Source organism: Chaetodon auriga, chromosome 20 (genome assembly GCF_051107435.1).
Source record: "Chaetodon auriga isolate fChaAug3 chromosome 20, fChaAug3.hap1, whole genome shotgun sequence".
In the NCBI taxonomy this organism is placed as follows: Eukaryota; Metazoa; Chordata; class Actinopteri; order Chaetodontiformes; family Chaetodontidae; genus Chaetodon; species Chaetodon auriga.
This window is the reverse complement of record NC_135093.1, coordinates 120,615-147,197: the sequence shown is the minus strand read 5'-3', so window position 1 is coordinate 147,197 and position 26,583 is coordinate 120,615. Positions and strand designations below refer to the sequence as shown.

General features: G+C 43.3%; 2 protein-coding genes across 4 annotated transcripts in view; one reads left to right on the top strand and one right to left on the bottom strand.

The window, feature by feature from the left end:
* Nucleotides 1-459: 459 nt before the first annotated feature.
* On the bottom strand, nucleotides 460-12,402 carry LOC143338640 (rac GTPase-activating protein 1). 2 transcript variants are annotated; one of them, XM_076759188.1, is made up of 17 exons: nucleotides 12,310-12,402; nucleotides 11,878-11,989; nucleotides 10,148-10,350; nucleotides 8,985-9,124; nucleotides 8,620-8,698; nucleotides 8,142-8,195; nucleotides 7,794-7,892; nucleotides 6,679-6,826; nucleotides 6,114-6,238; nucleotides 4,924-5,085; nucleotides 4,345-4,440; nucleotides 3,552-3,750; nucleotides 3,034-3,139; nucleotides 2,462-2,594; nucleotides 2,162-2,282; nucleotides 1,783-1,894; nucleotides 460-713 (listed from the first exon to the last, which is right to left on the bottom strand). In XM_076759188.1, exons 2-17 carry the CDS (start codon nucleotides 11,966-11,968, stop codon nucleotides 668-670), a joined length of 1,914 nt encoding a protein of 637 aa, XP_076615303.1. In that variant the 5' UTR covers nucleotides 11,969-11,989; nucleotides 12,310-12,402; the 3' UTR covers nucleotides 460-667. The 2 variants fall into 2 exon arrangements, with proteins under 2 accessions (XP_076615303.1, XP_076615302.1); XM_076759187.1 differs by lacking the exon at nucleotides 12,310-12,402 and having other exon boundaries at nucleotides 11,878-12,049.
* Nucleotides 12,403-25,971: 13,569 nt separating this feature from the next.
* Nucleotides 25,972-26,583, top strand: part of tcerg1l (transcription elongation regulator 1 like) — a 42,495-nt gene continuing 41,883 nt past the window's right edge. The window contains exon 1 of one of the 2 annotated variants that reach the window (XM_076759849.1): nucleotides 25,972-26,346. The gene's annotated coding sequence lies outside the window, so the exon portion shown is untranslated. The remainder of the gene's footprint in view (nucleotides 26,347-26,583) is intronic. The other variant, XM_076759851.1, reaches the window with a different exon arrangement.

The window sequence follows — 26,583 nt, the reverse complement described above, 5'->3', positions numbered from 1 at the left end:
GAATATGGCATTCAGTGTTTGTATCAGTCCTGGACGTGAAAATGAAATTTTGTCCTGATGATGGTGCTGGAGGAACGATGATAGAGTGACTAAAATATAAAATGTTTGTCCTCTGGAGAGCGTGAACATTTTGTGATGAGGATTAACTGTTGCGATGTCTCACTCTGTAACAAACCTCCTTCAGGTTTCACTTCCTGTCAGGAAATAAAAACAGCCATCTGCAGTCAAATATTTTATTTCAAGTTTCTCATAAGCAGAACATGTAGGTACTTTTTCAAAGACACAACTTTGTTAAAATTTATATTTGACCGATTTGCATTTCATTTGTTCTGTCCTCTGATTGGTGCTTCTCTAACGGTCATGGCCAACCAGTCAGACCAGTCTAACCAGTCCAATCGCCGCCCCCCCCCCCATGTTGAGGATGTACAACTATGAATGAGTTACTAACATCAAGTGTTTCTGAATGCAAAGTCAACTTTATTTCCACATTCTAGTGACTGTCAAACATCAGGCTAAAACAACAAACACATCATATTTCATATTTTTCATTCAGAGCTCACAGTCTGACACATTACATCACTTCCTGTTGGTGTAAGGATGTTAATGTAGCACGTGTAGTACACACTGTTTGTAGAATTACTGTGCAGTACTTTGGTATGGATGTGGATCAGCTGGGAGACGTGAAGAACCTCCTCCCTGGTTCCACTCGACTGCTGAAGAGAGAAAATTTAAATGTTAGAAATGAGGGTCCAGTCACTGCTCCAGTGTGAGTCCACCACCAACACTCATCAGGGCAGAATTACCCATGAGGCAAAGCAGCCCCAGACCTTCAAGAGCCCTGAACGAGCCTGTTTGGCTGCTGAAACACAAATCAGAAAGATGGCAGCTTCACATTTCACAGATGAGGAGAACTTGTAGAGGATTTCCATCGTCTGCATGTTTGTGTCGAGGTTGGTGGTGAGGGAAGCTGACTTTACTGATCTGAGTCCAGCAGCATAGAGCAGATCAACAAAGAGAAGCTTCAGTCTGATCATTCCTGAGACAATAAACATCATTTATGATTGAACTAAGTAAAAACCTGCAGCATTCATTGGCAGGTGTACGCAGGTTTCACCCTGCTGCCGACTCAAAATACAGAACTTTGATGTTTCTTAGCATCATTTCTATAGTTTTTCACTGATACAGCAACTCCAGTCAGCTGACAGCAGGACTCAGACCAGCAGAAGCTGTTTATACTGGATCAGTCAGTTCAGTTGTTCATGACCTCAGATCATCTGGACTCCGCCGCAACAGCTCAAAGAAGTCAAACGTAGGACGGAGATCACGTGATGCTAACACTTCAAGAGGTACACCGGCTGAAGTAGTTTTAAGGTAGACATAAATTACACATAAGTACACAAACTACTCCTGTAACAGTACATGAGTCATTAGCCATTGGTTCAAAGACAACTGGGGACAATAACATGGTAACAAACCCTGCAGTAAAAACAGTGCTTTTCACCAACTGGCCACAGGAGGCGACAACATCTTTTTCTGCAACAGTATTTTGGTTAGTGTGGACTTTTTGTGACTGTTAATAAGATGAAGCTCACGTCTCTGTGGTGCAACATCGATACTGCTTTAGTGTCAAACTGACTAGTTTAACGCATCATTTACTGGGAGTTTGCAGCCTTACTTAACACAGAACTTATGCATCGTGCAATGGAGCACTCGTCTTAGATAAATGTAACAGGAGTTGCTGGTAGTGGACAGAAGGTTGGACCTGGTCTGCTGTGGTCTTACGTGCTGGTGAGAGCGTTGCCCGGGTTCCTGATCCTGCCTCTCACAGATCCTCTGCTTGGAGTTTTATAGTAGCTGTTCAACTCTGGAGATGTCAACGGCTTAAACAACCGACCTGGAAACATAAAACACCCCATCAGGAATGAAAACTGGGTGACATGAACCTTTAACGGTCCCACGCAACAAAAAAACTACTGTAAAATCTGCAGTCCTCATTCTGTGGAAAGAATGTCACATCAAAAGTCTTGTTTATGTTGCGGCAGACAGAAAACTTCAACCAGATACTTTGGTACATACGTTTGAGGGTCATGATCTGCAACACTCTCAGACATGCACATGCACCTACTGAGACAGCAAGACTGACAGCAACTATAAAACCCACCATGTCCACCATCCTGGCTGTGGGTTGTAGTGGAGGAGGATGAGGACAAGATTTGATCTGTCTGGATGGCAAGGACACGTCTCCAGTAGGCTTCAGGGAGAGACAACATGCAGCAAATAACCTGAGACGAGTACAAGAGAATTAGTAAACCATTGAAGGTAAAGAGGGACATGACTAGTCCACGTAAACACTGTTTAGGGTTTCAATGATTCACCATGTGTTATTTAAATGAATGCGATATAAAGAAGTCCCCACAAAGATAACGTCCACATATCCACTGACATTTAGAAAGAAGCCAACCTTTGGTTGAGTGTTTGTGTCTCTCATGATGGTTGTTGGAGATGGCTCAGCAATCCCATGTCCCACTATAGTTGGTCCAAATACCCGGGCCAAATTATTCTTGTCCATCTGACACTTAGGGCTCTTCATTACCCTAAAATGAAGAAAGGATAGAAAGAAACGCAGTATGCAAATTAACTGACACTACCTGCCCATTTAATACTGGACCATTTCAGATTTTTCTTCCACTTATAGACTCAAAACAACCGCAAAGAGACTCAGAACAATCACAGAGATGCAGAATGACAATAAAACGACCACAAAGAGATTAAAAATGCCTCATTGTAACTAGACCAATCACAGAGACTCAGACTGTCGACAGAGAGACACTCGTTCGGTCTTGCTCCCATGTAAAAGAGTTGGAAGTCTTTTACACGGCTGTGGTCTTATGTTCCATCTGTTATCATGCCGATATGTCAGTGCTGCGTTAGCTTTACCACAGCAGAGGTCAGTTCTGAACAGCGTAAACCTCTCAGTGTTTGAGCGGTTGAAGTTTCATAAAGAACATGTCAGAGAAGAGTTGCAGGTCTTACCTGTGCAGGTGCAGCATGAGGAAAGCGAGTGTATCTCTGTTGGCCTTTGGCAGCTCTGCTATGGCCTGATAGATGATGGCAATGCCGTTGTCTTCATCGGCCAGCTCTAGAACACACAGTGCCGGTTAGCAGACGATCAAAGCAGACGTTGTAACTACACAGAGAAAATGAAGCTGTGATTTTCCATCTCTAATGAATCAGACCAAATAGAAATGACTGATTTCACAGTGGAAATACATATCCACTTACATCTCGAGACAAAGGTTTATGTCCTCTTTTCTATCTTTCCGTCTGTTTATTGTCAATTAAATTAAACAACAACAACAACAACAATGGAGTTTACCATCAGGCCAAGGTGGAACACTTCCTGGGGTCCCTGTTATTTCTGAAAACTGACTCATTCTCCACGGCGTCTCACTTCCTGCCTGGTTCGACCTGCTCTGTCCGCTTTGATGCAAACTCTTACTGTGGGTTGGAATGGGTTCAGATGTGATGGTGAGCACCGTCAGTCTTCATACCTGAAGCCTCCATGAAGGTCCTGTGCAGTTTGAAGGTGATGAGAGGTTCCTTCAGTCTTCTCAGAAAGTCTTTCAGAAGACCACACAGCACATGGATGTCGTGCACTTTGCTGAGCATGAGCGGAGTTTTCCCCTGGATGAATCGATTTCTGAGTTCCTTCACCAAACGCTCCCCTCCAGGAACTCTGTACAGCCCTCTCTGCAGACACGGGACATCAATCCAGGTGAGAACATTCTCTTTGCTCATTGGCCCATATATATATGTTCAGAGAATATATTTAATTCTATATATTCTATAAAAAACGTATTTTGTGGAAAACATTTTAAGACCGATGCCTGTGATTGACAACAATCAGTGTGTTTGAACATTTGAGTGATTCTAAACAATTTCCACAATGTTTGTTGGTGAAATGCACCTTGGGAGTCACAGTTAGTCTTGTCTACTTCGCTTTTTATGGCACAGGCTTCTTGTTCTTTTGACTCTTTATCAAAGAACCAGATCTTTTCTAATGACTCAGCAGGAGAGTTTCGGCTGTCAATCATGTCATACAGTCTTAGCATGGAAAGCTCACCTGGCAACAGGAGCCTGTTTAGCTCAAACCTGCAGAGTACAGTATCTAGTGACAGATCCCAGACCACTCCCCCAGGAGTCTCGGTGAGGTTGTTTTGGTCGGAGAATGACTGCCAAGATCAGATCTGTTCACACTGACTGCACCAACCGACCAGCCTGATTCAACTAGACCGAAGAGCGCAGGTTTGAAAAGGACATTGAAGATTGTGAGGAGAAGCTCACCTCCTCCAGCCCCCTCCTCTCTATCTCAGTCACACAGTCCACGACCAGCAGAGGCACTCTGGGATGGGTCGCTGGAGCAAATCCTTCCAGTGAGTCCTGAAGAGGAAAAGATCTTTAGAAGTTAACACGTCAGAGACTTCACAGATGGACGTCAGTTCCTTTCATCTGGCATTAACTATTTGTTTTTAGGATCTGTACAAATGTTCATGTACATAGCTGTTTTTTCTTCTGTAAACTTTTTTATTTTGACCTCTTTATGCCAATGTGTTTGCTCTTTGTAATACTTGCCAGCTGTAACAACTAAATTTCCCCGGTATGGGATCCATAAAGACTTATCTTATCTTATTACTTTGCCACCAGGGAAAGTAATCCATTACTGTAGCTTTTTACTTTTGTTACACGTTACCCCCAGCACTGTCTGTTGCAGACCAGATCCTGTAGTTTCACCTGGAGAGAAGGTTTTGTTCATCACCTCCTTCCTGTGATGTTCATCCTGTCACTGACATCCTCACAGTGTTGCAGATGCAGTAGAAACAGAAATATGGCTGCTCTGAATAAGATCTGCAGCATCTGAGGTACCTGTTGAGCTGAACTTCCTGGTGTGGCAGTGGCCGAGCAGCTGTCACTGAATTTCTGCTGGCACTCTGGATGAGCGACCACACGGCAGTTTCTGCACTTCATCGCCATCTTCCCAAAGCGGATCCTCTTACCGCATGGCGAGCACATTTCGGGCCGGATCACCTGGAAGGAGGCAGAGAAATGACGCAGGCAGCCTGAATGTTAAAGCTCTGTCTGTGATCCATTTACTGCCACATTATACATGTCATCCATTTATATGCAGATGACAGTTTTCTGTTGCACGGGCTCCTCTTCAGGACGCTCGTGATGCTTCCTGAACCACAGACGCAGAGAAGACCGAGTACATCTCTGACTATCCAGGCATCAAAACTGGACAGTGGTATCCACATCACTCTTTGAGAATATACGACTGATGAATCTGGCTTCATTTGAGATCCATGTTCAAGATTTGACTAAAAGTCAAACAAGGCCATCTTTCTTTTTTAAAGCCTAAAACTGTTGTTCAGTCGATTTTAATGTCTGCATGGGATACAGAGATGTCCATCATTACTTCAGCTGAATACGGTTCATCATAGTGCATTAGGCTTGATCACTAATGACAGATTTGATGCATACTGTATATCATGTCATTATATTGTATCTTTAAAACTCCTCTCAGCCAAAAACTTAAAACTACACGATCCAATCAGTACGTAACCTTACATCTTCCATATGTACACTCTGACATTTTAGGTACTTTGCACCTTTTAAATGGAAAAATCAGCAAACTGGACTCAGAGTAGATTTGCTCATTCCTTTTGGAGACTGTAGAGCTTTACCTGGTGGGTTTTTTTTTTTTTTTTGGGGGGGGGGGGGGGGGGGCTTTTTAGACTTTATGATAGAGACAGCTGAAGATGCAATAGGAAAGGGGGCGGAGGGAGAGGGGACGACACGAGCAAATGAGCCACAGGTGGGAGTCGAACCTGCGGCCGCTGCAGAGGACTGACAACTTCACACCCTACCAGCTGAGCTATAGGGCCACCCTGTCTGGTGTTTTTGATGATCATTTGGTTTTTTATTAATTCTTGGCTGGTGGTCTGGCCTTGTGTCTGCTGTTTTCATATGCTGGTAATCCAGTTATGAATGTTTCTTCTTGTCAGGTCTCACAACGAGTCCACGTGATGATGGAGAGTTTCTCTGAAGGTTCATACCGTTTTTGAAACAAAAACATGTTTCATGGTTTTCTCAGCTCTGACTGCTGCAGCATCCTCAAGATTTGCTTCAGTTTCAGGCTCCGCCACCGTCTCATCACAGGGAAACCACACCGAGGTTTGATCTGAGGAACAGAAGTGACCCTGATGGTTTTTACAGTCGTTAGTACACAGTCAACCTGTTCATGTATATTTGGGCTTACTAAACTAAACATGGCTCATAAGTGAAGGAAGAGGAAGTGGTCACTAATCTAACAGCACTGCTCACTCATGTAGAAGTGATATCTGGACGTCTTCTGTTGGAAAACAAAGAGTGTTCAGCTGCTGAAAATGAAACTGAAGACACTGCAGATGGCAGGTGGTCAAGAAAAAAAAAAATGAAAAGAGCTGAGTTGAGCTGAGGAAATTTCAAGAGAAAATCTAATCACTGAAACTGAGTTTGACAGTATAAGAGGTTGTGACTTTGATGATTACCAAGCATGCAAAAACACTGAGCAATAATAAAAGTAGTTCGACTTCAACAGTTTTCAAAGTGAACAGAAATGATGAAACGGTTTAAACTCACCTCCACCTCCTCCGACTGAAACGGCACAGTCATGAGTGATGGTCTGGGCTGGGATTTCGGAGGTCTCCTGTGTGATTCCCACCACCATGTGGATCTGACCTCCAGTCTCAGGAGTCGTCACCGATGCCTTCACGATTGTCTCGACCTCCTGAGTTTCACACAGACTCAAAGTTAGACTTCTACTGCTTTGAGTTTCTACAAGAGAAACCAGATTCTCCACATGTGTCGGGCAAAGTGTTTAAGAAAGTTAAAGATACGTCATAATGAATAAATTATGGTAAGTACTTCAAAAAACAACAACAGTACAAACAAGTACAAACATCATTGTGGTTTCTAACGTGTGAAACAGTTTTTCAAATGCTACCGTTGGTGTTTTTAATCCTCCATTGGTCTAATGTGTCGAATCTTCGTGGTTCTTCACGTGAGGTGAAAACTTCTTGTCCTGAGTTTACTTCCTGTTTCCAATCACAACTCAAAGTTTGTGGCCAAGAAACGGGTTTGATAATGTTATATCTAAATCTGTCTGATATCTGACTGCTGTTTCATTTCAGCAGCTCTTAAAGAGAGTAAATAAATCCTAGATTTTGTTTTTCATCTAAAAAACATGCAAAAGACATGTAGTTACTTTCTCAGCCCTGAGTAATGTCTGCAGGCTTCATCTCAGACTGAAGCCAACAACATCCACCAATGAGCAGTGTTTGTCAATGTATTTACAGAAGCATTTTCCTCATGTTACTTCGACTCCATTGCAGTGAAATGTTGTCCTTTTTACGTCATCACATGATATTTTACGAAAAACACTGATGTTTTATGTCATACTGTATATTCTTACAGATTAAACTATGCAACACTCAATGCAACGATGCGACACCACTGTGTAGAGATGATGTAAATCCATTTTTTGGCAGCTAATGAGGACGAGGAAAATGAAACTTTCAAAATGTTAAATTTCATTTTTACCCAGGGAATCAGTGTGGATCATGTTCATTAGCACCAGGGAACACTTCTGTGGATCCCACAGAAACTCAGAGATGCTCTCGATTCACCACAAACTTGCTGAATATTACTCAAGTGTCTCATGATGTTCCTGACAGTCACTTTGTTAATATGTTCACCTTCTCCACAGTTTTTCTCTCCAGCAGCTCAGCAGACAAGTTCCTGCCTCTGCCCCGCTTCCCAACTGGAGCGCCGACAGCTGGTCCCATCGATGAGCGCTGCAGAGAACCAACAGAATGATGAGAACATCAGAACCTTGCCAATGGTGGAGTGACACCATACTCTCAGAGGTGAAGGAAGCTAGCTGTCAGAGAACGGCATTAATTTAAAGCCAAAACGAGTTAAAACAATGTGCAGCAACAAATGGAGGCAGCCATCTGCAGCGCACTAGATTAACATTGTCACAGCGTTAACAAGCATGCTGAGCTTCATGTGTGATTTGGTTTCAGCCTCTTCATCACACTTACCCTCCTCTCTCTGGCTCGAGATCTCAGGGGTTTAATCACAGTTGTGTCCAGATCCTGAAATAATATGAAAAACAAAAACTTGTCATCACATTAGGCTGATTTTCTAAGAGACAGCTTTGTTTACTACAACAGACTCTTTTTTTCTTGCTTTCAGGTAGTTTTCTTAATTCAGACGAAAGAAAACTCATGAAAGACTTTCTAGCTTTTCTTAAAAATGTTTTATGTTTAATGTAAAGCTCTTTGATTTGCAGCAAGTTGCAAATATCTACAAGATGATTTTAATAAAAGTGAAGTGAAATCAACAGATGGCTGGAAGGAAAGAAATCAAAGAAAAAAAGTGTATGATGATTTGAAGAAAAGGACCTGTGAGGGTGTGAAGGACACTTAACACTTAAACATTAAAAACTGTCAGACTGGTCCTTTAATACAGGACGTCCTGCTGTCTGTGGACAAACATCTGCTCAGATTCATGATGTACCACGTCATCATCTGTCCGATCGTAGCTGATGTCAGAGTGACAGACGGAGAGGAAAGATGACTCGTCAATCACAGACAACCTGAAGGAACAACAAGGAAAAGTTTAACATGTTGACTTCATCATTGTTTTCATATTAATAGTAAAAATAACATCTCTTTGCCTGTAATGATCACGTTACTGCTGCCGATCCCACTGAGAATCAACTGAACTCCTCATCTCATTACTACCATCTAAACTGCTCAAGAATCCCTGTAAGAAACCTCTGAAATCCACGGTGTCATCCTGAGGAAGGTCTGAGAACTGCACCAGACGGCTTCATGTACCTTCGACCTTGGTTTGAACTGTACGATCTACTCGTCTCTTACGGTTTGCTGCTCCTCTGCAGAGTCACATTTGCTCCTTTGTGTTCAAACGTAGCCAGAAGAGATTTCTGTTCGTCGTTCAGACAAGCGCTGGATTTACTGTCGTGGACCAGGATGTCACACATGAGCTGCATCTGCCTTTGCTGGGAATCATGACAGTGATGAGTGTGTCAGCATCCCCTACAGGCTGCAGAGTGTCATTACAAAGAACATCCCAATGATTTTTATATTCTTGGTCTGAACAGACCTGAATCTAAACAGGCACAGTTTGTTCCGATAGTGGTGTTAGAGGACTATTGCTGAGGCGGGTTTCAGCAGGTGTTTGATTGTCTGTGGACAGACTTTGTCACTGCAGTAGCATCATAACTTTGCAAGATGCAGGCAAGAAACTTGGTGAGTGGTTGAGATCAAAATTAAGGCCGAGTTCAAAGATGGCCGTGGTCCGAGCCGTGAGTACTAAGTACTCGTGCAATGACTACGGAATACTCAAGGGTTGGATCAAGGATCAAGTGTTGGTGTTAAACCATAGAGAACGACAGAGAGCCAGTTTTACACCACAGGAACAAAGACGTGCTGTAGTTTACATTCATGTGCAGACAGAGTGTTGTTCATGTTACTGATGAATAAGAACCACAGCAGCACCTAACCGGAGCCAAGTGGCATCAGCAGGTATGTTTACGTGGTGTTCAGCAGCGAATCAGCTGTGTAGCCTCCACAATGATGTTAGCGGTGCACTTTCCCCTCAGGGTTTGTTTGGGGGTTCATTCAACAGGACAAGATGTTTGTTCATAAGTTTTATACTATACCTTTCCTGCCTCCTTTCCTTTAGCATCTGTTTTCCTTTCCTGCCTCCTTTCCCTCAGCATCTGTTTTCCTTTCTTGCCTCCTTTCCCTCAGCATCTGTTTTCCTTTCCTGCCTCCTTTCCCTCAGCATCTGTTTTCCTTTCTTGCCTCCTTTCCCTCAGCATCTGTTTTCCTTTCCCGCCTCCTTTCCTTCAGCATCTGTTTCCCTTTCCTGCCTCCTTTCCTTCAGCATGTTTTCTTTTCCTGCCTCCTCCATTCCTTCACTGTATTCTGTCCTTTCCTACCTCCTCCATTCCTTCAGCATCTTTTTCTCCTCCTCCTCCTCCTCCTCCTCCTCCTCCTCCTCCTCCTGTGGGACTCACCAGGTACTGATAGTCCCCTTCGATCTTGTAGCGTTTCTTCATCTCCACGTCCAGCTGGTTTCGAGCGTGTTTCAGTTTGACTTCCAGAGCAGCTTTGGCCACGTCAGACTTGACCAGCAACTCTTTATACTTCTTCAGCTCCAGCTCGGCATGAAGCCATCGCTTCCTGACTGTCTCAAAGTTTTTCACGACTTCAACCATCTCTGAAAGAGCAGCACAGAAAAGTCAACACGTACATCCTCAAACTGAATCTGTGCAGAATGTTTGTAGTGATGAAGGCTGAGACAGAGTATGAGGGAAGACATCTTAGGATGGACGGATCTCTTTGTCTGTCTCATCAGTTCCTCAGTGTATTTCTACTGTGACCAGCCACATAAAAAAGGAAAAATGAAACAAAAAGAGCAGCTCAGGGCTCAGTCTGTCCAACACCAGCTTTGACTTACATTTGAATTTAATCTGGATTTAAATGAATTAAAACCACTCAGGTCAAACTACTGAGCAGTTGCTGGCATTCACTGATTTTCACTTGTTGATGTCATAGCAAGATGGCGGTACAAACAGCTTTGTGCTCTCTTTTTGGTGCCTTTTGTCATAATAATATTGTTCGATAATAAATGAGTTCATCTGAACACAGACCCTCAATAAAAGACACGTTTTCTGCACGATAAGACATATTTTCCAAAAAATGGCCGATACTTTATTAATTTGTCAGGACACTGTAAATTTCTGAGCACAGCTGTGTGAACTACAGATAGAGGAACACCAGCGAGGGCCCGTCAGGGTTAGGGTTGTTGGGACACCCTCTCGCTCTTATTCTGCAGACTCAGAGCCATGGGGGGCCTTCTGCAGCATCGACACAGAGAAAGCAGCTTGGCATGATGGTATACAGGGGTGTGTTCTCCACACCTGTGCTGACCAGCTATTCATATATACTTTCAACCTCTCTGTGTCCTTTTGCACAGTCCCCACAACCCTTAAATCCACCACCATCATGCCTATTGCCCACTTAATCAGTGGCAGGTGAGAAACACACACATTTCTTTTCTGAGGAGGTTGAGGAGAACCAACTCCCCAAAAGCTGCTGGTCAACTTTTACAGATGGACCACAGACAGCATCCAAACAAAGGATGTTAGCAGCTGCACCGAGATGTTAATGTGCAACACTTCTACACCAACCACACGTCATTCAAAACTCCAACTGCCCCTCAGTCAACAGCTGCTGAATGCGTCTGCAGCCTCATTAGTTGTATATTAATGTTAAACTGTACACACAGTATTGTTTATATTTGTACTTATATTGCTTTTTTTTTTTTTTTTTACTTCTATGAGTCTTAAACACAAATGCATGTTGACATAAGTGCAATTTCACTGTGCTTGCATAATAATGATAAAGTTCTTGAATCTTTTGCATGTTAACATAAGATTACATTGTTAGTAATTATAATTCATATCGTAGAAGCAAGAGAAAAATATGAATGCAAACAGATTGCACATGTGTTCTGTGTTAAGGGACATATAAACAGATTAATGAAAACTAATTTTCCGCAAACACAGTCACTGCTGCTGAAAACCATTCAAACAGCTGACAGCCAGGATTTGTTTGGAACTGTAGGGAACTACCTGAACCATGTGACCATCGTTTTCAGCAGGTTTGATCTCAGGTGTGTCCGATCAAGTTCAGCTGGTGTGTAAACACTTTGTGGCTCAATGCTGATATGAATCCGTCTCACCCTGCTCAGTGCTGACGGTGCTGTCCTCCACAGCCATCCTCTGAAGACACACAGCCAGCAGCTCCTCCACGATGAGCCGGGACTCCCCCATCACGCTCCAGCCTGACCCCACCTGCAACATCAAAGGAGCAGTCTGTCTATTACGTTCAGGGAGTTCAGTGTAAGACTTCATCACATCTCATGGACTGATCGAATGCCTGTTTCACCATCAAAGGTCTGACAGTACGACCGTCGACCAGCATGTACTGAGAACTACCAGACTTTCTGCAGCAGACCAGCTTTCAGGCCTCAGTTCAACTTTTAGGTTTCAGCACGAAATTAAACCAGGCAACAGTCCTGCAGTCACATGATCCTGCATCACTGTGAGCGACACGTGCTGCTGCTTGTCCCTGCTCGTGAACCTCTCACATTCTCAGGTGTGTCAGAAATAACCTGTATCAGGACACTCTGGTGAAGGAAACGTTCATTCAAACATCGTCCTGCGTCCACGCGTCTGTGATTATCCACGAAGCAGACGCTGAAACATTCTGGCGGCTAAGCGCTCTTTGGACTCATGCGGGAGTTTCGCGGTGCGGCGCGGGACTCCAATGTGGGTTCCGCGGGACTCCGATCGAACCGTTAAAGCGGCTCCGCGAGAGACGCGTTTCATCTGTCAAACATCGGAACCACGTCCGCTGAAAGACGGAAGCTCAGCGGGTCTGCAGACAGGTGAGTGGATGCACAGGAAACTCTGAACTCACCGCAAGTTGAAGTGAAGGTGCGGTTCAACAGCGGCTGCTTTGATTTGTCGTGCGTGTGTGACCACGTGACGGTACCTGCTCTTCCTATTGGTGGTGATGTCATCGGTGTAGCTGGCCCAGCATGTGGCTTTTAAATGATGTTGATGAAAAAAAGTCGTTATGTCTCCAGAATAAAGCTGAAATGCTTCCAGAATAATGTCGGAGTAGAAGAGGCTGCTTCAGTCATGTGTTATGCTTATATATCATAGATCATATCAGTCATATGTTTTAGCGTTTTCTGACAGCCCACAGGTTCCCGTAGCATCTACATATTCTGACTGTTGAAAGCAATAAATTACATTAAGGAGAGATTCATGTCCGATCTGACAATTATCAACAGTTTTCCACTTCTGACAAAGAGCAGCGCACATCTGCTTCCCTGGACTTTGTCTCATACATAGATCACTGTCCAAACAGGCTCAGGTGTCTGTCAGCGGGTCTGAATGGGGCTCAGGTGTCTGTCAGCGGGTCTGAATGGGGCTCAGGTGTCTGTCAGCGGGTCTGAATGGGGCTCAGGTGATCTGAATGGGATAACAGGGTGAAGAGCAGTAACACAGTGTACAGCAGACTGTAGGACAGACAGGAACACTGGAGCTTTCAGGGAAGGGAGCGCTGTGGACACTGGGGGGCATGGACCACTTCACCCCTCACTTCCCACCCTGGATGAGGTGACTGAGCTATTAATGATCCTGAACCAGGCCTTCAGTCTCAGTAAATCTGAGGGATGCTGAGGAAGACTTACTGTCTGTTCAGCAGCATCACGGCCTGCAGCGTGTCTTTGATCCATTTGTCTGTGGGACTTGGCAGACTTTTCTCTGACTCATTCAGTGTTGAAGGTGATTGATGACCAGCAACACCGTCAGAGGCCAACGGGCTCCAGCCTCTTCTGACTTACTGTTCGAGTTCCTGGGACAGCCACAGGGTGGACTGATTGTCCCTAAAGCTCTTCCATCATAGCCTCAGTGTGTGAGCACGCTCAACTTTTGGGATTTTGACAGTTGACGCTACACTACATCTATGGGGCCCCGAGCAGGGCCACAACCACACAATGACTTAGCTGAGGTCACCACTAACTGTTCACCTTAGACAAGTTGTACTGCTTGTGCAGATGATCACAAAATATGAAATGGCACATAAAAACACATAAATGCATAATAACACTTCAATCACGACAGACTGGTTGGTGTTCCCCTCTTTCAACAAATCTTAAAGTCTCATAACTGTCTCAACTCTGTGTGTCATGCTATGAGACAGGAGGACAGGCCTGTCATAGAGGATCTGTAAACTGGCTCAGGGTTGGATGATAATCATCATCAGAGTTGTGAACTGTTAGGAGGTGAGACTCTCACCATAAACTCTGGGAAGCAGGAACCCACACTGACCCAGGAGCTTCTGCAGTTCACCGTGTGGCACCATATCCGTTATTATCTGATCTGATCCAACTTCATCTGGCAGTACAAAACTTTCAAAGAAAGGTACGTGAAGTATTGTCTTTTTAGCTAACTGATTGCCTGGTCAAACATGAACTAATGTGAAGTTTAAGCTATGTTAGACTCTGTGTTGAATTGATTATGCATTTTATTCAGAACACATATCATTAATATCAAAGACATCAGGGGACCGATTAGTCATGATGAATCTCTCTTTCATGTGCAACTCTCAGGATCCCTCTTTCCAGGACCTGGCGGCGGCTGAAATATGCTTCGAAGGCCTCCAACAGCTTTCCATCGGTCTTTGCCCCAAGTCCCTCTGTGCTTCAGTTCCTGAGATGTGAGAGTTTACAAGGTACATTTTTCAAAAGTTTGCGCCCCCTTTGTATAGTAGCATAGAGCTTCAGTTCAAAGATGGCCTTGCCCACCTTGCTGAGACCTTTCCAAAATGTCTACCACTGATTTTCTCATCCCCCACCCGCCCAGACTCTCCACCATGGCTTGCCAGAGCTTTGTTTTAGGACTGGAGGACAACATTTAGCAGTTTTTCAAAGTGAAATATGCAAATATCCGTCATACATGTTAAGAAGTGCCTATGGTGAAATTTTGAAAACCTCAACACTAACCTAGACCGATCCAGCTCCTACCCCTTCCTAATTAACCTTCCACTTATTAAGCATTTCAAACTTTGGCACACAGATGGCGGTGCCTGGACAGGGGTGGCATATGTGTATGAGTATCCCCATGTCTCAAATAAATTGGAGTTTGGTCAAGAAGAGTGCCACCTGCCAAGCCTGACACGTGCTGTGAAGCTCTTCGAGAGGTTTTTGTAGGTTCACCCTGCATTTGTGAGGGCTCCCATTGCCAAGATAACAGCATAAAATACATGTCAGAAAGCTTATGTAAAGAAGACTGTCAGTAAAAAATCCTGTCAAATTTGGTTAGAAATCAACCAATTGAGAGGTTTTTGAATATTTATTTTTTTCTGCTATATTAGATTAAGAGATGACTTCAGAAGCTTGAACCCAATTTCTATTTCACGTGAATGAAGGAAAAATAATTGTTTATTAAAAGAGATGATGGGATAATGAAGTCTTTGGCGCTTAGACTCTTAGATTGGATTAGATTTTGTCATCAAACTCTGTCCTGAGCAGATGAAAGACTGTGAATAAGTCAGTGTTCGATGGGCCGCCGAGCTGTCCAGGTGAAGCTGCTTGTGGAGCAGTCTGAGCTGTGATAGGCTGAGGTAGAGATGATGTTACCAACATCTGGATCTGAATAGATCTGATGGAGTCAGAGCAGATTGTAAAGAAATCGTATTTTCTTTCTTTTCGGTTTGAGTTTTGATGCCAGACATGTTTCTGTGTGAGTGTAACAGTCAGACTGTCTGTGGAGAGAGATAGTGTTGTTTGTTTGTTTGTTTGTTTGTTTGTTTGCATTCAAAGCTGCCAAACTGATGAAAACATGTTGAGCTTCAGTTTCTCTCCCCGTCTCTGTTTTCTGGTGATAAGGCAGCCCTGATGTCACTTCCTCCTCTGAGACAAAACCGCACTGATTGGCTGCAGAGATCCATCTGAGACACACACACACACACACACACACACACACTGAGCTTTTTTGTTTTCTGTAGTGCTGGATGTGGTGTAACCATGGTGACAAGGAGTTGCCATGGGGATGCTGCAACTCTCTCTGTTTTTTGGTCTATAAAATTACATCCCAAAATCCCGCCCACCACATTTGTAACTAAAATGTAATTGGACGACATTCTGAAGACAAAATCATCAGAGATAAACTTGACATTGTTTTTGGAGACAGAAGAAAGAAAACAGATCAGAATGAAAACGTTACCTGAGGCATACACAAACACACACAAACACACACACACACACACACACACACACACACAACAATGTAATTTTGTGTGTGTGTGTGTGTGTGTGTGTGTGTGTGTGTGTGTGTATTGTCTCACTTCATTACATTACAATGATGGAGGCATTTCTGTGTGAGTGTGTGTGTGTGTGTGCGTGTGTGTGTTGCCTGAAAACATGATATAATTGTCAACCAACTCTGTGTGTGTGTTAGTGTGTGTGTGCGCGCGCGCATACGTGCAAAGGGGGATCTCTGAGTCAAGATGATTTTTTGACGTACAGTGTACTGATCAGGTGATCAGGTGATCATAACAGTGATCACCTGATCCTGATGATGTCATGGATGCATTGATTTTCTTGATTTTAATGAAAAGTCATTGTTTTTTTTATGGTCTGTTTTATTCTGTAATGACAAGCGAAAGACAAAGCGCTCCAAGAAGAATTATTTCACTTCAGTGACTCATTTCTTTCTGGTTTGATGGAAAAATTTTCTTGACGGTTGAATTACTTGTTCAGATGTTTTTCGTTTTTTTTTTTTTTTTTTTCCAGAGCAGAAAAAGTTTTAGTGACAAGACCGATTAAACTTTTGTGCTCTGCAGCTGATTGGTGAACGAGGGTCTGGGAGCTTAACGAAGTGTTGAACAATCTCTATTATTTTCACACTGACTGAGATCTACTTAATTTATCAAATTTTAGTCGTTATCATCTGTATTGTATCCAAGGCAGTAAACTGAAAGCTGAACCACTTGGAGTACACGCTTTCCTTTGGTCAGAGTTTTATCCGCAGCAGTCACAATCACAGTAATTAATGTTTGAACACACTGAAGCAGAAAGTTTTTACTTCCACATGACTTTTTTTTTTTTTAAATAGATGCCTGCAAATGACTATATCAGGGACTTATTAGCTGGAAAACACAATGGGACCAAGTCCAAGTCCAGTAAAAACTGACACGAGTGCCACAGTAAAGGAAATTTTTTGAATATTTTTCTAACTGTATGTCTAGACATTGTCCAATAAAAGGCCATTTACTATAGCTATCTAGAAAAATACCTGTTGATACCACACAATATTACACCATTTTTACATTTAGGCCAACTATATTTATATTTTGGGTATCTGTATTTATATTTAGGTTATATATCTTATATTGAGCCTGTAAATTACAAACTGAAGCAGAAACGCCAAACATCTGCGCGATCAGTTACAGTTGGTTCAGTCTTTACAAACAAGAGGAGAACGTGCCAGTTCCTTTCAGTGTTGCCTCTTGTCCTCTATTGCTGTGGACATGGCAGCAGACCAACATATCACCTACATGTGCATGTTTAGTGGAGTCATAATGGAGAAAATGTGGAAGATTAGCATCTCTGCAGGCTAATTCGAAATGATAATAGTATGTTGGACTAAATATTTTAGTGGATTGGATCATCTAGACTTTTGCCAACGTGACCAGACTGTTTTTCTCAGAGTGTTATCGATCAGTGGATTACTATGAAACTTCAATGTCGAGTTGCCACAATTTCGTAATCAGCTGTTACTTTGTTTGTCTGATTGTATCTGCTGTTGTGTATTTAAATGGTATCACTCACTGGTCCCTGATTTAATACTGGAAGTTAACTGGGAACCTTCCCGCTGATGAACATGGAAACAAATCATGTTCTCTTCATCACAAACAAATCATTTTACATTTGTTGTCCATGTGATGATACTGTTTTTCCCCACAGTGCACTCACTGGTTTAAATTAAACCCAGTTTAAATATTTTAACATTAATGGGTGAACAGTCACAACCTTTTGAGAAACAGGAATCTGCTGACAAGGACAGAAAAAGAGCAAACAGATCAGACTCTTCATGTTTGTTCTCAACGACTAGGCTGTGTCTCACCCTCAGACCCCCTGTCTCACTCTCTTAAGGATTCAGCTCAGTGAATCTGATCTTACTTCACCTCGCTGGACTCTTAGGTCATTTCTGCTCACCAAACAAACAACATGAATCTCTTCTGAATCAGTCCTGGAACAATATCAGTCCCAGTCCTACATTAGTCCAGATCTCACATCACCCTTAGATCTACATCAGTCCTAGTCCCACATCAGTCCTGGTCCTACATCAGTCCTTGTCCCACATCAGTCCAGGTCCCACATTAGTCCTGGTCCTACGTCAGTCCTTGTCCCACATCCGTCCTAGTCCCACATTAGTCCTGGTCCTACATCAGTCCTAGTCCCATATCAGTCCTGGTCCTACATCAGCCTTAGATCCACATCAGTCCTAGTCCCACATTAGTCCTGGTCCCACATCAGTCCTTGTCCCACATCAGTCTTTGTCCCACATTAGTTCTGGTCCTACGTCAGTCCTTGTCCCACATCAGTCCTATTCCCACATTAGTCCTTTTCCTATATCAGTCCTAGTCCCACATTAGTCCTGGTCCCATATCATCCTGTGTTGGACTTGGTTGCAAATCTGCCCTGCTTATATTTTGTGTTGAAATTTTGGGATACATCACCACGGTAACCACTGGTGTCACTACAGTTTATTGGAAACTGTCGTGTTTCCATGGTGACACCAAAGCAGAGGACAAGAGGATAATTGAGGATTGAGGATGACTGACTGCGAACTTCCTGATCTCAGAGGAACCGCTGTTGGAACTCAGAGAGTGAACTATCTTTCTCTGTCTATTTTTCCTCTCCAGACCAAAGGACCAAGAGAAGGCATCCATCCATCCACCCATCCATCCATCCATCTGCGAGATGTTAAGAAACTGCAGCCTGACCAGAGCTCCATGTGCTGCAGCGCCCCAGCAGAAAACTGCTCCACTGTCGCTTCAGAATCAGCCTCTGGACCAGAAGCCTCTCAGCATCACGAGTCAGTGATGAGTTCAAGTCCTCACTGCTGTGGGGGTTTAAAGCAGGAGCTGATTTTAGGACTCACTGTGTGTCCCTTTGTCTGAGGGGTATGGAGACAGATGGGGTGACAGAGACAGAGAGAGGGGGAGACAGACAGACAGACAGACAGATAGAAGATGATAGAAGAAAATACTTCATTGTAATAGCTCAGCCTCTCTTGGCCTCTCTCTCTCTATTATTCTTTACTCTCAGTCTCCAGACTGAAACAACTCAATTTCACCCCTCACTAACACTCTGTGTGTGTGTGTGTGTGTGTGTGTGTGTGTGTGCGTGTGCGTGCATGCATGCGCGTGCACATGTGCGTGCATGCGTGTGTGTGTGACCAGCAGTCATTTAAAACAATGACAAACTGCCACTGAGAGGAGAAAGAAAATGATAAAAGATTCATACAGATTTCAGAGTCTGGATTTCTGGATGAAACGTTCTGTTTGAGCATTTTGATGTTTCCAGAAACTGACAGCTCTCTGTCAATAACACAAGCTGTAAGTTAGACACTCTGACATTTCATCTGTGATCTGAACTATAAGAAGGTATCTCGACCACCTGCAGTGTAAAACACATCATAGTCTGAAAGCATCAACCTTCTGTGACCGTGATGCCTGTCGGACAATCAGTCTCTGAAACCCCCCCCATTCAAGACCTCTTGCTCTCCAGCTGTCCTGCAGCTGTCCTCAGTGTCTTCCTGCCACCTGCTGTCACAGACCTGCCATAACCACCTGTACACCTGCCCATCATTCATTTAATATATGTACCAGCTCCCTATCTGCTGAGTAAGCTTTAGTATTCCAGTTGTGGTTCTTCTTTCCTGCTTCCTGTTCTTGACTCTGCTCTTCATCTTTACAAGCCTGATCCCTGCTCACTGATCCACTGCTGTTACTAACTCCTGCTATGAAAATTGACAGAGTAAACATCGTTGTAGTTTTATCTGAGCAGCATGAGTCCACTCATTTGGGTTCAGAGACACTACAGTGTGATCTGGCCTGAATGGACTCAGAGCCAGTGTGTCAGGAACTCTAAGCACAATCTAATTCATCTATATGACGTCTGCCTTGCAGAGACCTCCACCCACCTTGGATGCATCCTGGAGTCTGTACTACGGCAAATCTTTCAGTCTGTAAATGACCAGGCCAATCTGCAGTTTCTGGCCTGCCTACTTTGTCCTCGGTCCACCATCAGAGCCCAGTCTCACTCCCTTAGAACATTTCTCTGGATATTCAGGTTTCTGTCATCTCTTCTTAACCCTTTGTGCTTTTTTATGTTTGAGCTCCAGCATTGATCATTCCCAATTTCCATTTCTGAGTGCTCCTTTATTGCCTTTATTATTTCCCAGTGGACCAGGAGAACCGGAACAAGGCGACTGTGGATTGTGAAAAACAATCTGCTGCTTGTCCATCTTTGATTCTTCTGTGGCAAGTTGAGGAGGCTTTTTGATGACTATAAACCATAGAGAGAAACACCACAAGACCTCCTCGGTCTTCACCAGGTGAGTGGGTGGGTGTTTTATTGAGTTTCAGACCATAATGGGAGAGAGGAAGCGTTATCATACCTCTCTGTTCAATGTCTTCTATAACAGACACTCAGATTCTATTACAGATGAGTAGGTTCTCTGAGAACCTTATGGTCCTTAGTCTGGATGGACCAGGCTGATCTCAGAGGTACCTCAGAAAGAGATAGTGTCTCCATTGTAGCCAAGTCAGCAAATTTATTTCATCCTATTCAGCAAAAGAAGGTGCTCAAAAATGTCTTGGCTAAGCAACCTGTAGTACCCTGAGAGTCTGGGTACTGAGCCCCTCCAGAAACTGGTTGAAGGACAGCTCAGTAGAGTCACTCGCCGCAATGTGTCTCTGTGTTGGACCATGTCACGAAACTATAAGGAGATGTAAGTCTTCACCTAATGAACTCCCCTCACTTATCTGTAATTTGGGATAACCGTGGCTTGTTAAATAAAACCTATAAAACATACTAACACATTGCCTGTTTTACAGAAAAAATGCTGCAGTGGAGTGAAGTCTGTCCTGTCTCCTGCTTCTGCTGACACTCCTTCCTCTGAGTCCCCAGACTCATTAAGGAGATATTCAACATCAGTCCCTCAACCCACAGCCATTGATCACCTCTCTGGCTCTCTTAGGGTTAACCTTTTTGTTCAGTTTAAAGCTGAAGTAGGTAACTTGTATAAAAGTAATCTTTAGTCAGGCAGCGTCAGGAGGCCAGTGAAAGCTATGGCGGAGCAACAGCCACCCGCACAGGAGAAACTGCCCATACTGCTGCCAACAACAGCATATACAGCTAAGACAACAAGTAACCAGAAAGCTAATACGGTGATTGTTACAGTAACATTCCGGAGCGTGCATGGTATGTTTGCGAATGTGATGTAGTGGCTGGGCAGAATTAGCTTGTTTCCAATGCTAAGACTAACGTTACTGGTTGTCACGGCAGCCATGCAGACGTCGCAGGGAGGAGGGACTTGGAGGTAGGGCATGAGTGCAGCGGAGAGGGAGGTGGAGTGATGTGGAACTTGTGTTGGTTCTTGGCCCACTTCATCCCCTCTCCCAGAGACCCTCAGTCAAGGAAATGTTCCATTCACCAGCTCAAGAAGGAGGTGAGCATCGCATCGGTTCAGGTTTTCATCTGCTTCTGATGAATCTGGCTCAGGGCACATGCCAACCTGTTGCATACCTCCACCTATGAACAGAGACGACTGTTGAAGAAGAAGGTGTGGTTCTCCACCAGCACCAGCTAGTGCTTCTGGGGCCCTTTCAAATCTACAAGGTGATCAATCTGGCAGCAGCACCTGAGACTCCTTAGGACCATGAGGATTCATCAAACTGTCCACATTGAGTCAGTCAGGTAAAGTCTGCTGTCTTTAGTCACTGTTTTGGTTTTCATCGCAGGTGTGGTTCTTGATCAAAGTCTGGTTTAATGACAGTTTGTTTTGATTGCTGACTTTGACTGGTCTCAGTTCAAGATGAGCTGGCTCTGTTCTTTTCACTCTAACTGCAGGGTCAGTGCTCTTATTTTGAAAGGTTCTGGTTGTGAACTAACTATCAGCCAATCACAACCCTCTTCTCTGTCTTGTTTTCTTCTGCAGGAATTTTATTTAGCTTCTTGTACAGTCCTCTGTCCTACTTCCCATAAATATTTGTTGACTGAACTCTTTGTTTCGCATCATCTCATGTTGAGTTTATTTTTAACACTGTGGTGGAATTCTTTTTTATGAACTTAAAACCCTCGCAGTCTGATTCACACCTCCACCAGGAATTAGCAGTTATACATAAAACATGTGTTAAATGTTCTCTTATATCTGCTGGTAATTTGAATTAATTGAAGCAGTGGTAAAGCTTCACTCTGCTGCCAACCAGGGAAAATAATTTATTCATCTTCTGGAGCCATGCCAGTCATTAAGCTTCAGTATGAGACAAATTGAATATGTGAAATTTGTCTTGTAAATTCAGCTTGTGTACTGAAACCACCTTTCTGCTGAATCTCTGTTTTTCCAGTTAATCATTTCCTTTTGATGGACAGATTCATAATTATCAGATCTTTTTAAATGGCGATACATTCAGGTGTTAAACTGGATTAATCAATAATCTGTTATCAATGATCTGTACTATACACTCCATTTACACTTGGTATTGAATGAATCTGAATACCCGGATAATGAATGATCTTACCTTTGTGTTTATACCTGGTATTTTTCATGCGTTTTGCTGTCCTCATTGAGATCAGGTCTCTGTCCTCCAGAGTAAAACCTGAATGTGAGCTATTTGAGGTGGCAGCAAATCAGGTCCAGACTCCCTTAAAAAATCATAGTTTTGCGACAGCAAATTCTTCATTACTGGCCCCCTCTGCTAAACTGTGCACATGTAGTACATTAAGTTATTCTTTCCTTTGTAGAAAAAGTATTACGTATGTCAGTTTGTCTTGGTGTGTTGCAGTACCAGGTGTGTAGGCTCTGTGACGAGATCAATTACATCTGCCCTGTTAAGAGCAAATCAGTTGCCTCTTACTTCAATTCTCACCTGTATTGCTTTCATTTATCATGCAGGTCTGTTGAATACATTTAATAATATAAGTAGAATAATATATCTTTTGTTGCTTTCATGGCACAGAAGAGACATACAATCAGTAATTACAGTTGTGCCTTTCCTTCAGCCTTTTCGCTTGCCCACTCTTTAAATTTGAACAACCTATGTTTTCTGTTTGCTGAAAACAAACATCTGCATCAATGCCAGCATGTAGTGAGAATTGTGTTCACACCTGTCTGAGATCCAAACACAATGTGAGCCGCATGTGGTCAGACAGATCTGATCACGATGCATTTACTCTGTGCATTAACATATGTTTTTCCTTCTCCGAATAACATGTGCACATTCAGGTCACATGTTAATATCATCCAATCAAAGTCTGTGGGTGGAGCTAAAGTTTCTGTCATGAAGCAGATCATCACAGATGAGTCACGTCTCCTCTGCTCATCTGAAAGGTCGACGAGTTAATCTCTGAACACACGATCCACCCTGTCAATATTGGCTCAGTGTGTGTGTGTGTGTGTGTGTGTGTGTGTGTGTGTGTGTGTGTGTGTGTTTGCACGTATTATAGCAGAGCTTCACAACTCACAAACAATTACTGATATCAGGTAAAACAAACACACACCTTCCTCATCACAACAAGAGACTCACGAGCAGTATAGCTGATAAAGTGTGTGTGTGCGTGTGCGTGTGCGTGTGTGCGTCTGCTGTCCTGTCATCAATGGACACACACACAGAATAAATAGGTGTCCTTGTAGCACTAATGGGCGTTTGGCTATGATCACCAGGCTGGCTGTTGAGCTTTGAGCTGGATCAATCTGGGTGATCCTTTTCAAAACTCATCAGACCACCACACACTTTTCCACTTTGTGTCAGTCCATCTCAGAAGAGCTCTGTTCTAGTTTGTAGTTTGTAGATGTTGTTGATATCTGGCTTTCACTTTGGATGGTAGAGCACGATGGATATGGGGGTCAAAACAAAACAACATTCAGCAAAACACTTCTTGTTTGGATTGGACAAAGCCCAAGTCCATTGAGAGTTTATTTGGTGTTATGGTGGGATGAGTTTGGTTTGGATCAGGAAGAATGCCCTAAATTCACTGTTGTGATTGATTGTTTCGATGTCAGACAAGTGACAATGCTGTGGGCATGTGTTTGCACGCTGTCTTATCCAGCTCTAGTAAGATGAAGGCCCCTCTGATGTCACTTTATGAAGAACCCTATTTCCTCAATCCCAATTCTTTCAAGTGGGCTTTCAGGGTTCCACAGGACACATACATGTCATGATATGTTGAAAGCATACTGAGAATGAGACACTTTTAAAATATTCCCCTATGACTTCAGTGTCCTCTTTGGTCCTCTCAGACTCACTCTAGAATTTGTGCAAGGACGCTGCTGAGCAAAATATGCAACAGAAACAGGAAATGACACTGAACTGTTACCGGGGAAATGGGTTGTGTTCAGTCACAAACAAGAAGTGTTCTCCTATCTTTCCCGTTAGCTGAAATGTTGTGTTTTCTTAAACATTGATCTGTTTTGACACCCAGGACCAATGCAGTAGAGTTTTAACTTACATTTGTAGATGCAGCAACAAACTGTAAACTTTAAAATCCTGAAAGAGTCTGTGGTCAGGCTCTCTGGGTGTCTTCCTCGCCCAGAACGAGCAGGACAGGTCCCTTTTATCAGGACAGATGTTGCTGCCTCGCCACAATACTCGCCTGCTTCAATTCAATCTGTGGCGCCATCTTGGACTCTGTTGCCCCTCTGAAAGTAAGACCTAGAGTCAAAACTCAAACATGGATGAATAGTGTTCTTGGACAACTATGCTGAAAGACAGAAATGGAAATGGAAAGACTGCATTGGTTACAGGTTTCATTTCAGACACTGAAAGACTGTCTAGCAAATTATTACCAATCTGTCAAAGGTGCAAGAGGAAAATATCTTTTGACCATCACCAGTCCCAACACTCTGTTCCACACAGTAGACAGTAGTCAGCCCTGTCGCATGCTGTCCACAGCCGTTTGGGAAGACTTCAAACTTTTTCACCAGAAAAATGAATCGTATAGGATTTAATATTTAACTGCCTGCATATGATCCCTCTGTGTCCATTTTATTTGTGCATATATTTCATATTGCCTTGTATTTTATCGTCATCATTTATTGTTGTTATTGTGCCTTTTTACTGCTATTAGTTCCTTTTTATATTGTGTTCTTTATCACTGAAAAAATAAATGTTTCTTTGTATTTATGAATTGCCTCATGTGCCTGATCAAACGGTCCTGATTCCCCACCCCTGCTACATACTGTAAATACTCAGTTCTGTACTACATACAGTAGTAGTGTGTGTATGTATGTAGTGTCACGTTCATGATGAAAGTGACAAGTAGGAATGTGTAGTGGTGGACAAGTGAGAGGATCATCAAGGCAGACTGCGGCCTGTAGTATTCCTGTAATATACCTAGTACCTAGTATACCTATACATAGTATTTCCAACACAAAATATCTATTTAACCTAAGAGCAGTTCTTCTAAATCAAAGCTATAACATTAAGAGTAGGCTATGTCTATAATCACACAGTTATTAAAAGACAAGAGTTGTGCAGACAGCAGGAAGACAACTAAAAACTAGAAATGTCAGTTGTTTTGGGGACGCGTATGAGGGTGTGTTGGTTGGTGCTGTTGATGTAGGGCGGTTGCTCCCATTGGGCCATTGCCCCGTTAACCATGAACGAATCACTGACTGATGATGATAATAATAATAACATTAATGGACATCACTTTGAATGGGAGAAAAAAAACCAACATATTCATAGATTTTTATTTATTGTTGGATTACTGATTATTGATTACTTCTGTGTGATAACTGGATTATATTTTTATAGCAGTTTTCTCGTCTATTGGCCACTCAAAACACTTCACCTCATATGCCACATTCACACATTCACAGGCACATTCACCCATTCACATATAGGCTTTGACACTTCCATGCACACTAAAAGAGAGGCGGCTCTTTGATCTGAGAGACAGAGAGACAGACAGAGAGACAAAGAGACAGAGAGAGAGAGGCAGACACAGAGTCAGAGAGAGAGAGAGAGAGAGAGAGAGAGAGAGAGAGATTCCGTGACCGGAACGCGCCTCTGCTGCACGCGGTCTCCGGTATTTTTGTACCTACAGGCGTCGCATCGACCGCCGCTGCCGTGACAGGCGCGGTTTGTCTGTCTGTCGGTCTGTCTGTCTGTTTGTCTGTCTGTCTATCTGTCGGCATTTGAACGTCAATTTTGCTCCTCGTCGCTCCCGGTGTGTTTGTAGGTCTACCTTTACCGGATGGGAGGATGATCTGCGGACCTCAGTGAAGACCTCTGAGTTGCAGCTGGAGGAGCGAGCCGACGTTCAGGACGTGACCGGAGAGGGTCGGCAACCCGCCGGTCTGAGGAGCCGTTTACCGGGACAAAAGAGAAGCTCCGCTGGTCGGTAGGTGACACATACCTGGATTTAACCCGTTAATTAACCCGTTAATAATCCGTGATATTCCACTGAGCCGCAGACACTGCATCAGCAGCAGTACTGGTACTGACACGTGTACTACAGCTTTTGAGTATCAGTTAGTATTTTATCCTGCATGTTTCTATGTCTAACAGATGTTAAACATGTTTTCTAATTCATTTGTATTAATTGGTTTTGTTGTTCCGTCATTAACAGCCGTGAACC